General features: G+C 35.2%; 1 protein-coding gene and 1 long non-coding RNA gene across 3 annotated transcripts in view; one reads left to right on the top strand and one right to left on the bottom strand.

Annotated features, from left to right (window-relative positions):
* The window catches only part of GUCY2C (guanylate cyclase 2C), a 72,472-nt gene that overhangs the window by 37,302 nt on the left and 21,730 nt on the right, over positions 1-13,440 (bottom strand). For both annotated transcript variants that reach the window (XM_077870996.1, XM_077870995.1), the window contains exons 9-10: positions 8,356-8,441; positions 6,666-6,777 (exon numbers count right to left, since the gene is read on the bottom strand). In XM_077870996.1, coding sequence (XP_077727122.1) covers positions 6,666-6,777; positions 8,356-8,441 — 198 coding nt within the window. The remainder of the gene's footprint in view (positions 1-6,665; positions 6,778-8,355; positions 8,442-13,440) is intronic.
* LOC144297187 (uncharacterized) overlaps positions 1-13,440 on the top strand; it is a 68,272-nt gene that overhangs the window by 38,668 nt on the left and 16,164 nt on the right. The gene's annotated exons all lie outside the window — the stretch shown is intronic.

The raw sequence follows: 13,440 nt of genomic DNA, 5'->3' as shown, positions 1-13,440 counted from the left end.
TCTCTGAAGAAAACTACCTGGAATGTGCCAGGGGAAGTGGTTTAATTTCAGCTATAGTCTGCATGCTACATTTCTTATGGGAATCACCAACTATTACAAGAACCTAAGTACATAAATAATTTTGGTGGGAAACCCATCTGATGTCCTTGAAACCAATATAACTAAGGATAATTCACAGAGGAAGAAAGAGCCAACTATTTAAAAAAAGATTTAAGTAATTTATTTATTTGAGAGAGAGAGATCGAGAGAGAAAGAAAGAAAATGCAAGTGGAAGGAGGGAGAAAGATGAGCAGACTCCACTTGCTGAGCGTGGAGCCGGTCGCAGGGCTCGACCTCACAACCCTGAGATCATGACCTGAGCCCAAATCAAGAGTTGGTCAATCAACCAACTAAGCCACTCAGGTGCCCCAGAGTCAACTATTTTTTAATACCAAGCAAAAATCCGAGGAAAAGTCAGTCGCTGTGGAATATTAAATGATGGTGTTGCCTGATGGTCTTTTCCAAGTGCTGCCAGGTCATTGAGGGAAGTCAATGAAAGATGTAAGTGATTTTATTTATTAAAGTACAAGTATGTAGGTGGATTTGGAAAGATGGAGGGATTTAAGGGACTCGCAGAGGGGTAACTGGAATTCAGGAAAATGTAGATCAGCCTAAGGAAGCATTGAAACAGAAACTGAATATGCAGAGGAACAAACCTAGCCTGAGAAGGACAACCACAATCATAGAACTGTACAAGAAAGTCATGGTTTGTATATGCCACAATGGATTCCTATTAGAATAGGAAGTTGGTGAGTTCAGGAAGGAACCTGGAATGCATTCTAAGCAATAGAGTGCTATTTCACTTTTGTAAATAATAATGATGAAAATGTTTATTAATTTACAACTTAGAGAATAACTTGTGGGTAAATAACACAGGGCTTCATATGGCTACCAAATAAATATTATCAGCTATGAAAAATTAAAGAAAAATGAAGGAGAATCTGGGAGGTAGAAATGAGGTGGTAGGAAGGATAGAGACAGTAACATATTCATCTTACCCAGCTGGGAAGCAAAGAGCTTATTGTTTTGTTTTAAGATTTTAAAGAGAAAGAGAGAGAGAGAATGAGTCAGAGGTGGCAAGGTGCAGAGGAAGAGGGAGAAACAGACTCTCTGCTTAGCAGAGAGCCCAACGTAGGGCTCGATCCCAGGACCCGGAGATCATGACCTGAACCGGAAGCATACACTTAACCAATTGAGCCACCCAGGTGCCCCAGGAAATTTCCAATGTAGTTGGTAGAACAATACTAGAAACTTATGCATGTTAATTAAAATTACAAAAGCACCCAATAAATGTATTGACAAAAAGATAGGACTATATTGAGAAAAGGCTAGAAAAAAGTAGGGCTGGTGAAGATGAACTAAATCTTCTTTCAATACAAGAAATAAACAGATAACATCCAAAACTTATAAATCAAGAAATATATGGATATTATTTAGAAATATGCAGCAAACTAAAGGCAGAGTGACTGAGAGATCAGAACTGACAGAGACGGGATCAGGCACACTCACGTTCCATTATGAATATTTTTACTATTGGATTTTAAAATTATATGTATGAATTCCCTTCACGAAAAATGTCTCCAGGCTTTCTATAGGGGATGACTTTGAGCAATTTATGCTTTGCTAACATAGGACTTTGCCTCTGTTTGTTATCTTGTTTTCTTCTATGGGGAAACTGGTAACAGTGAAAATGTGAGCTCTAGATTTCTCTTCTCATCAGGGCAGAAATAGATTAGTACTTGGGTTTGCATGGACATATCCAAATGTGTGAATCCTGTTTATTACTGTGAACATCACTCCTATCACCCCACCACCCTTGCCATTACCATCACTCTCAAAGTCGATATGAGAAATACAATTCTGTTTATTGACTCTACTCATCAGTGTACTGGAATTAAACATCCCTTAGATTAGAGCATGAACTGGAGGGATTAGGGAACCTTCTGGCTGCTGGGTCCTCCCGCATCTCAATTCCTATCTGCCCCCCCCAGCATGCACATCTCACTGCACTAAGTATATTTATGATATTTAAATATACTGTATACTATTTAAGTATAGCAGTTGTTAATTCAACATACTTTTTGGTTTTGCTTGAGTTAATCAAGTCACAATATTACATTGGTTCAAAGGTTAAGCTTCTGCTGCCTTCTGGTGGCTGCTGTGGTTATACATACTACTTATTAGATTTGTAGTGATGGTAGAATGAGTTCATATCATATAATAGTTGGAAAAAATCTTGGAATCAGTTAACAAATCTCCTGATTTGAAGAAGGAAGAAACTCACACTCAGAGAAGTAAATTGACTAAAGTTAACACAGTGTGGATTAGTGCTGAGTAGAAACGGATTTAGAGTTATCTCATATTTTCCTTCCTTCCTTCCTTCCTTCCTTCCTTCCTTCCTTCCTTCCTTCCTTCCTTGGCACTGTGTTGGGCAGATGTGAATAAAGAATAGACCCAAACCCACAATGAGATACCACCTCATACAAGTCAGAATGACTAAAATTAACAAGTCAGGAAACAACAAACGTTGGGAAGGATGCCTCTGTTGGTGGAAATGCAAGCTGGTACAGCCACTCTGGAAAACAGTGGAGGTTCCTCAAGAAGTTAAAAATAAAGTTACCCTACAACCCAGCAATTACATTACTAGGTGTTTACCCCAAAGATACAAATGTAGTGAGCTGAAGGAGCACCTGCACCCCAATGTTTATAGCAGCAATGTCCTCAATAACCAAACTGTGGAGAGAGCCCAGATGTCCATCAACAGATGAATGGATAAAGGAGATGTGGTATATAGATGAATATTCCTCAGCCATCATAAAGGATGAAATCTTACGATTTACATCGACATAGATGGAACTGGAGGGTATTATGCTAAGGGAAATAAGTGCATCAGGGAAAGATAATTATCATATGGTTTCACTCATGTGGAACATAGGAAACAGCACAGAGGGATCATAGGGGAAGGGAGGGAAAACTGAAATGGAAGACATCAGAGAGACAAACCATGAGAGACTCTTTATTTTATTTTATTTTTATTTTTTGAGAGACTCTTAACTATAGGAAACCAACTGAGGGTTGCTGGAGGGGAGGTGGGGGGGGAGATGGGATAAATGGATGATGGGCATTAACACATAAGATGTGTTATATGCAACTGATGAATTATTGAACTCTATATCTGAAACTAATTACGTACTCTGTTGACTAAGTGAATTTAAATTAAAAAAAGAATAGATTTGGGGATCCCTGGCGGCTCAGCAGTTTAGCGCCTGCCTTCGGCCCAGGGCATGATCCTGGGGTCCTGGGATCGAATCCCACATCAGGCTCCCCTCAGGGACCGTGCTTCTCCCTCTGCCTATGTCTCTGCCCCTCTCTGTGTGAATCTCATGATTAAATAAATAAAATCTTAATATGATATAAATTCTATGCTAGAAGTCTGGTGGGACGTAGGCAAGATCAGTAGCCTTTTGGGATGTTAAGAAAAATGAAATCCAAGTTAAATGTTGAAGATGAGTGGGTGTTTACCAGTCATATGGGGGAGTGATACATTTTCATCAGAGGTAGTATCATCACTAAGGACACGGGGGCATGAATTTGCAAGACCCTCCCTCTTTCTTTTTTAAGGAAGTGGGTGGAAATTGAAGGAATGGGGAAGGGATTTCAGGTAAGAAGAAAGATAAGGCTGGAGAGGTAGGAAGATCATAGGCATTTTGTACTATAATAAGTCATTTGGGGAGATGCCTGGGTGGCTCAGGAGGTTGAGCATTTGCCTTTGGCTCAGAGCATGATCCTGGGGTCCTGGGATCGAGTCCCACATCAGGCTCCCTGCTCCCTCTCTAATGAATAAATAAATTAAATAAAAAATAAGTGATTTGGATGTTACTGGAGTAAAGTGGAACTGCCAAGTGAGTGTTAGGAATAGTGTAATATAACTGGATCCATGTTTTCATTCTGGTGACAATGTTGGTTGGACTGGAGGTGAACAGCAGGCCTGAAGCAGGAAGTCAGGTGGATGTTATTGTAACCCAGGAGGCAGATGATGATGGTGTGGATAAAAGCAGAAACAAATGTGCATTGTCCATTGCTGTGTCCCAGGTGCTTAGAACACTGCCTAAAATTCAGTAAATCTTTGTAGAATGAATGGACAGTGATGATGGTATCTCCAGATGAAACATTCTGTTACTTAGAGGGCAATTGTGTCCCCAGATAAAAGACCATATGAATATCTTATTTGTATGCTATCTGAAAAATTGAGTTAATTTATAAAGGTTACAATTAAGTGTAGTAACAGTTGAAGGACGCCTGGGTGGCTCAGCCATTGGGTGTCTGCCTTCAGCTCAGGTTGTGATCCTGGGGTCCAGGATCGAGTTCCACATCAGGCTCCCCTCAGGGACCCTGCTTCTCCCTCTGCCTATGTCTCTGCTTCTCTCTGTGTGTCTCTCATGATTAAATAAGTAAAATCTTAAAAAAATACATGTAGTAACAGTTGAGTAATGAAAAGCTCTGGCTAACTGAATTCTCTGATTAAATGAGGATGAAGTGAAGTTGCTCGGAATGATAACAACGTCCCTGTAATATGAATAATATAATATAAATATTTAATGTGATCTCTTTTGGGTAAATAATGAGAGCTCTCTCAAAAATTACTTTTTGAGAAGTTGAGCATTTTACAAAGCACAGTACTCTTATTGCATAAAAATAACTAAAAACTCTTAAAGAAATATATTAAAGACGCAAAGTAACATTGTCACTAAGCGCTATAATTAAGGGAAAAGAAAAAAATGTAATTCAAAAAGTTACAAAAAAAAGTAGAGAGTTACAGAAATACATGAGAAAACAGGTATATTTCAAAAGTAAATTTGGTTTAAACCTAGAAAACTTGCAGATGGTTCTAGAGATAATCTTTAAAAAGCTTGCTAATGAAAAGAAATCAAATTTAAAAAGCAATAATAGCAGTAAATCTGAAATCAGTTCAAGATTTCTTATTGTTTAGAAGAATGGGAACTTCACTTCCCACTTCCCTCTCTGCTTTAGTCACCTGCTGATGGTTATTGAGTAAAAACACAGGGATCATTTTTTATTTTTTTTAAGATTTATTTATTTATTCATGAGAGACACACAGAAAGAGGCAGAGACATTAGACAGAGGGAGAAGCAGGCTCCTCACAGGGAGCCCGATATGGGATTCGATCCTGGGATCGGGGTCACACCCTGAGCCAAAGGCAGACGCTCAACCGCTAAGCCACCCAGGCGTCCCCCCACTTTTTTTTTTTAAAGATGGGATAATTTTTAAACCATATTTGACCTATGGAATGTAAGTGGACTGAAAGCATAGTAGGAGCTTTAATATAAGCAAGTCCATCAAACCAGAACTTTTTAAGTCATATCAACCTCAGTTTTTGGTGATAGAAGTGCAAGGAAAGAAATATTTCTAGTTTATATTTTAATATTTAAAAATGGTAAATTATTACAGAGTCATTATGGAAAAAATTAAGAAAAAATATAAAATAGCAACAAAACAAAACCCCAATTAAACAAAAAAACCCACTAAAATAAAATTAATACAGAGTCATTATGGAAAAAATTAAGAAAAAATATAAAATAGCAACAAAACAAAACCCCAATTAAACAAAAAAACCCACTCCTACTATCATTACTCAGAGGCAGCTACCACTGTTAACATTTTAGCATATTTCTTTACAATCTATTTCTAATATTGTTTTACAAAGTTAGAATCTCATTAAATAAAAAAGCTGTTTATTTTCCTCTTAATTTACCTCATGAGTTTTCCTACATCATTTAAGATTCTTTGTAAATAATTATTTTAATTGGCTTATGATCCTCCATTTAGGGATTATATCATCATTTGCTAAATAATTTTATTAATGTCACTTCCACTTTTTTTGCATCTTTGGGCATAAATATTTGTTCAAATTTAAACTTTTTTCTCTAGATATAGATTAATAATGTGGAATAACTTACTATTCATTGTTGTAAGCCTTGGCTAAGCCAGATTGTCTTGAGACCTTGTTGCTCAGGAGATACTTGGCTGGCCCTGTCCAGTGATGGCCAATGCTATATGGTTGCATCAGAAGTTGCATGAGTGAAGGCCTGGTCATGTTAGGGCTTTCCATAACATGATAGGACTTCATTGTAAGTAGGTGAGTAGCCATCATATAACCCAAGTATGTATCCTATGAGGAAATGGAGGAGACTTTTGACTCACTAATAACTGATGGCTGATGGCATCTTGTGTTCCTTGCTGAAATATGCATATTTTGAATTTATTGCAATAAAATGGAATACATGGCATTAAGAATACATCTCTCTATGTTCATGTTGCCAATTGTCAAACCTAGTTTTCTATAGGATAGTTTTTCTCAGTGGTCAGGTAAGACACATATTAAAGATAGGTATAGCTAAATTAGAATAGAGGTATCTTCAGCATTTAATCAGAACTGTAATATCGTTCACTGGGCAGGGAAGTAAAGTCCACATTTTACAACCTGGCAAATTCAGGCAACAAACAAAACAAATGAAAACACAGGCTAATTGCATAAACCACAGAATGTACTTATCTTACCTGAAAAGCAACTTCAGGGAAACAAAATTCACTAAAGGACATCTTACCCTGGCCTGGAATATCATTAGGGAGTTTGTGGTTCATCCAGATGAATGTGGGTCTCTTATCCACTCTGGTAGTCTTATTTATATGGGTGTCATAGGTCAAGAGAACCTTGTACTGTGTCAGGGCATGAAAAAGAAGAAGGATGAAAAGAAAAAGACATTTTAGAATGACTTCTGATGAAATTGTCCTGCTCAATGACATTTGAATTTCATAGTAACAATTCTCAGTGAAACAAGGTAATATTTAGCAGCCAGGAGCTTGCTAGTTAGTCTCCATTTATTGGTTCACAGCCTGAAAGTAGACTTAAGCCCCAGGTGGGTCAATTATTTTTGTTTCTTTATGATCATACACTACTTTATGATCATACCAGTAACTCCTACCCAAATAGTGCATAGTACATTTTTCATACTGAGGAGCAATTATGAGGCTGATGTAGGATCTTACCACATATATTTGCTTCTCTCCAAGAGCACCATTCCAAGTACCAATAATTTAGAGAGGAGTATAATTATCTTTGTAGTTACTATAATAATTTGAGCACTGATGAAACTTTTTAAAAGGTATTCCTATGAAAATTATGTGAAATATATCATTATATTAAAGGTTTATATAGTAACTGAAAACTGTGGAGTACTTTTCTGAGGTACTATCTCCAAATTTCTGGTTTAACTTCCTCAATCTGAAATCCTTCCTCTAGATTTCCACATTTTCCATTACAGATATCTTTGAGAAAGTGAATCAATATATATACACTAAATACATGAGGCACCTGGGTAACTCAGTGATTGAGCATCTGCCCTTGGCTCAGGGTGTGATGCCCAGTCAGGGGATCAAGTCCCGCATCAGGCTCCCTGTGAGGAGCCTGCTTCTCTCTCTATGTTTCTGCCTTTCTCTGTGTCTCAAATAAATAAATAAATAAATAAATAAACAAACAAACAAATAAAGTCTCTAAAAAATACACTGAATATATGGCTTAAAGATATCATAATAATCACTTGGGAAAATCATATGAAAAAATGAGTAACCTTTTCTCCTAGATTTCTAGTTATGTCAGGACACAAAATATTAAAGAAAAAAACTTTCTATAGACCATTTGGTTGGCTATAACAGTGGCTTTTACAGTTTGTGATGGGCACAACTTTGGGTGACATAAAGACAGATGTTTTGTTTTTAAATTAAATGCTTATCAATCAACTTATATGCCATATAAGAAGCTAAGCACTGGAGGCATAGAGAATTAAGACCCACTCTCTTTAAAGAACCTCTGTAGGTAGGTAAGGAGAAAAGAGATATAGAATGTGAATAAAAGCATGAGACTATAGGACTGTTTATATGTGTCAGAAAGATTACACAATGATTTTCATGACCTCAGATTGAGAGAACAGGGAATGTTTCATTGAAATTTTTATCTGTGGAAATGAATAAATAATCCTTAGGATAGAACTGTCATTCTCTCATTGTTATCCCATCAATAGTCTGGTCTTTATATCAATGTATTCTGGGTGGGTATTTTATATATAGTCAAAAGAGTGTGGACATTCTAAATAAGGTATGGGTTAAAATGCTTAAATACAGTCCTAAGTAGGTCATAATTGTGTTTCTGAAATAGATAACTTGCCTATTTTGAAAACAACTTCTCTAATTCCTTTGCTATCACTTCACCCCAAGTTCCTGATAAGAAGTCAGACATACTTTATTGGTATCCACAGAAGTATACAGAAGCATCATAGTGTTGTCAATATCCCCACAGTCGTCCAAAGTCACAGGACCTGCATGCCCTAGGGCAAAATCAGAAAGAGTTGGAGGATATTTTTTACTTTTGATGAAAAAAACAGTTATGTGTTTACAGAGGGTACAAAATAGGTTAAAATTGATCTCTTTTACTGAAAAATTATCTCAATGAACTAATCAGAGAAAATACCCATTGGCTCTTGGCCTTGAAATCTCTGATGGATATTTTAAAGAGAGATGCTATTTAGTATTTAGTTAGAAGGGAAAATGTTTGCATTGCATTTAGGATGAAAATGTAATCACCAGTTGAGTCCTTTTAATTATCAGTGAAAAGTTTTTGCTAAGAATTTTACTAAACTAGTAAAAATTCCCCATTTACGGTGTGATTTCTAGGATTATCACATTATTAGATTCAAATATCCAGTTTTCAACAAATATCACAGAGCAGACAAAGAAACAGATAAGTGTAGCCAAAGAAAAAATAGATAAATCAACAGAAACAATCCAGGAAAAATACCTAATGGTGCATCTAATAGACAAAGGCTTTAAAACAGTTGTCCTAAAGGTGCTCAAAGAACTAAAGGAAGAGATAGATAATGTCAGAAAAATGATATATGAACAAAATGGAAATATCAATAAAGAGAGAGAAAACCTAGAAAGGAAACCAAGAGGAAATTCTAGCACTGAAAAACACAATAGCTGAAATGTAAAATTCACTAGGAAGATTCAAAGGCAGATCTGAGCAGGCTGAAGAAAGAATCAGTGAACTTGAAGATAGGACAATGGAAGTTATCAAGTCTGAGGAACAGAAAAAAAAATTGAAGTGGACGGAGCCTAAGGGACCTGTGTAACACCATAAGCAGACCACCATATGCATTGTGGAGGTCCCAGAAGAAGAATAAATAAGAAGAGAGAAAGCAGTAGAGAGAATATCTAAGGAAATAATGCCCAAAACTTCTCAAATTTGATGAAATACATGAATAAATATCCAAGAAGCTCAATAAACTCCAATAAAACAAATTCAAAGAGAGCCATACTGAGACACATTTTAATCAAACTGTCAAAACCAGACATTAAAAAGAATTAAATTTTGCCGTTTGCAATGACATGGACATAACTAAAAGATATTATGCTAAGAAAAATGAGTCAATCAGAGAAAGACAAATAACATATGATTTCAGTCATATGTAGAATTTAAGAAACAAAACAGATGAACACTGGGGAAGGGAAGGAAAAATAAAATGAGATGAAAATAGAAAAGGAGGCAAACCACAAGAGACTTTTGACGATAGGGAATGAACAGGGTTGCTGGGGGAGAATTGGATGGGGTTATGGGGGTAATTAGGTGATGGGCATTAAGGAGGGCACTTGAAAATAAAAGGAGGGCACTTGAAGTAATGAGCACTGGGTGTTGTATGCAACTGATGAATCACTGATTTCTACCTCTGAAACTAATAATACAATATATGTTAATTAAATTAAATTGGATTTTAAAAAAATTAAAAAAAAACAATTTTAAAAGCAAGAGAGAAGTGCTTTGTCACATGCAAGAGATACTCAATAAGATTTTTAGCAGACTTCTCATTAGAAGTTTTGGAGATCAAAAAAAAAAAAAGAAATTTTGGAGGTCTGAAGGCAGTGGAATGATATATTCAAAATGCCAAAAGAAAAACTTTCATCCAAGATTTCTTTATCCAATGAATCCTTCTGTCAAAAGTGAGGAGGAAAGTAAGACATTCCAAGATAAACAAAAGCTGAGAGAGTGTAACCACCTGAACTTGCACCACAAGAAATGCTTAAGGTAATCCTACAGGTTGAAATAAAAGGACACTGGACAACAACTTGAAGCCATATGAAGAAATAAAGATCTCAGGAAAGGCGAATATATGGGCAATTATAACATCTAGCATTAATATAAAAATGATGTGTAATTCCACTTGTTTTCTACAGGATTTAAGAGATGAATGTGTTTTTAAAAATGGTCTAAAAACTAGCATTATTGTAACTGTGGTTTGTAACTCTACATTTTGCTTTTGACATAATTTAAGAGATTAATGCTTAAAACATCATTAGTTTGTGTTTTTGGACACACACGTATAAAGGTGTATTGCCACATCAATGTCTGAAAGAGGTGGGTATGGATGTCTTAAAGGAGTAGAGTTTTTGGATATCAAAGTTAAACTAATGTGAAGTCAAATTAGAATGTAATAACCTTAGGGTTTTAACTATAATATCCATGGTAACTACAAAGAAAATAGTTAAAGAATATGAACAAAAAAATAAGACAGGAATTCAAATGTTTGACTACAAATAAACCAATTACACACAAAAGAAGATGAAACAAAATGAGACAAAAAATGAGACAAAAAGCTATAAGGCAATAGAGAACAAACAGCAAAACGACAAAAGTAAATCTCCCCTGTCAGTAATTACTTTAAATATAACATAGATTAAATTCTCCAATAGAAGATAGAGATTAGGAGATTGCATTTTTAAAAAAAAATGATTCTATATAATATCTATAAGAGACTCACTTTAGATTAAAAAACACAAATAGGTTGAACTATTCTATGCAGATGGGAACTTGAAAGACAGCAGGGTACATATACTAATACCAGACAAAATAGGCTTTATTTTTAAAAAAGCTTTATTTATTTGTGAGAGAGAGAAAGTGCACACACGTGCACAAGCCATAAGTGTGTGTGTGTGTGTGAGTCTTCAAGCAGATTCTCTGCTGATCATGGAGCTCAATGTGGGGCTCGATCTCACAATCCATGAGATCACAACCTGAACTAAGAAACAAGAGTTGGATGCTTAACCAATTGAACCACCCAGAAACCCCCAAAATAGACTTTAAATTAAAAAATTTTATAAGAGTCAAAGGACACTGCATACTAATGAAAGTTTCAACACAGCAAGAATATATAATAATTATCAACATTTATGCACCTAATAATAGACTACCAAAATATATGAAGCAAAAATTGACAGAATTGAACAGAGAAATGGACAGTTCTACAGTAATAGTTAAAAATTTCAATACTTTACTTTAAATAATGGATGAAATAATAAGATGGAAGATAAGTAAGTAAACAGAGGACTTGAACAATACACCAACTAGATCTAACAGACAAATACAGAACATTCTACCCAACAACAAAATACACATAAGACCTTTATTCTCAAGTGCACGTAAGACCTTTTCCAGGATATACCATATGTTAGCCACAGATTAAGTCTGAATAGATTTTAAAAAATAGATAATATACAAAATATCTTCTCTGACCATAACATGAAAATTAAATAACAGAAGTAAAACTGGAAAATTTACCAGTTTGTAGAAATTAAACAGCATACTCTTAAACAGCCAGAGGATCAAAGAAGAATCATAGAGAAATTGGTAAAAGCCTAGAGACAAATAAAAATGAAAACACAAGATACCAAAACTTATGGGACACAGCAAAAGCAGTGCTAAGAGGGAACTTTACAGAAGTGTTTACATTAAAAAATAAGAACAAATCCAAAACAAAAATCTAGGAACCAGAAGAAGAACAAACTAAACCTAAAGCTAGCAGAAGGAAGGAAATTATAAAGATTAGAGCAGAGGTAAAGGAAATATAGAACTGAAAAACAACAGAAAAAAATCAATGAAACTGAAAGTTGGTTTTTCAAAAAAGAGCAACAAAATTGGCAAACTTTTAAGGAAGTGGACTAAGAAAAAAAAGTCTCAAATTACTAAAATAAAAAATGAAAGTGGAGATTTTATAATCAATTCTACAGAAATTTAAAAAATTATTAGGAGCATTTCCATACCAAAACAATTGGATAACCAAGATGAAATAGACAAGTTTCTAAAAACATAAGATTTGTTATGATTAAACCATGAAGAAATAGAAAATCTGAATAGACCTATAACTACTAGGGAGATTGAATCAGTAATCAAAAATCTCCTGACCAAAACACAAAGAAAATCTGGATCTGATGGCTTTATTGGTCAATTCTACAAATATTTCTTTTTAAAAAGATTTATTTATTTATTTTAGAGAGAGAGAGCATGATGGGAGAGGGAGGTGGGCAGAGGGAGAAAGAGAAACTTTCACAGATTCCATGCTGAGTGTGGAGCCTAACAAGAGGCTTGATCTAATCACCCTGAGATCACAATCTGAGCCAAAACCAAGAGTTGGATGCTCAACTGACTATGCTACCCAAGCTCCCATCTACAAACATTCCAAGAATATTTAATACCAATCCTTCTTAAACTTTTCAAAAAACCCGAGAAGGAGGAAACATTCCCTAATTCATTCTATATGGCCAGAATTACTCTGATACCAAAGCCAGAAAATGACTCTCAGAAAACTACACACTGATATGAAAGTCCTCAACAAAATGCTGGCAAACAGAATTTATCAGCATATTAAAAGAAGTATACACCATAACCAAGAGAGATTTATTCCTGGAATGCAAAGATAGTTCAACATATAAAAGCTGATAAATATAATATACCACATTAAAGAATGAAGGAAAAAATGCATGATCTTATCAATTTGATGAAGAGAAAGCCTTTTACAAAATTCAATATGCTTTTTTGATAAAACACAATGAACTAGGAAAAGAAGAAAACTACTTCGACACAATAAAATCTGTCTATGAGAAACCCATAGAAAACATCATACTTAATGGTGAAAGACTAAAAGCTTTCCTTCTAAGATCAGGAATAAAGCAAAGATGCCCATCCTTGTCACTTTTATTAGACATAGTACTGGAATACCTAGCCAGAGCACCTAGGCAAGATAAAAATAAGAGGTATCCAGATTGGAAAGGAAGAAGTAAAAGTCACAGCTGGTATGATTTTACAATGTTGAAAATTCTCAAGATTCTGCCAAAAAACTGTTAGAACTTATAAGAGAGTTCAACAAAGTAGTGTGATACCAAGTCAACACTCAAATATCAGTTTTATTTCTATACAATAATAATGAACATTCAGAATAGGATACCACACTATGCCAGTGGCATTTACAAGTCTCCATTTATGGATTGAATAAGTCA

Source organism: Canis aureus, chromosome 25 (assembly GCF_053574225.1).
Source record: "Canis aureus isolate CA01 chromosome 25, VMU_Caureus_v.1.0, whole genome shotgun sequence".
Taxonomy (NCBI): Eukaryota; Metazoa; Chordata; class Mammalia; order Carnivora; family Canidae; genus Canis; species Canis aureus.
This window is presented reverse-complemented; position numbering and strand designations above follow the sequence as displayed.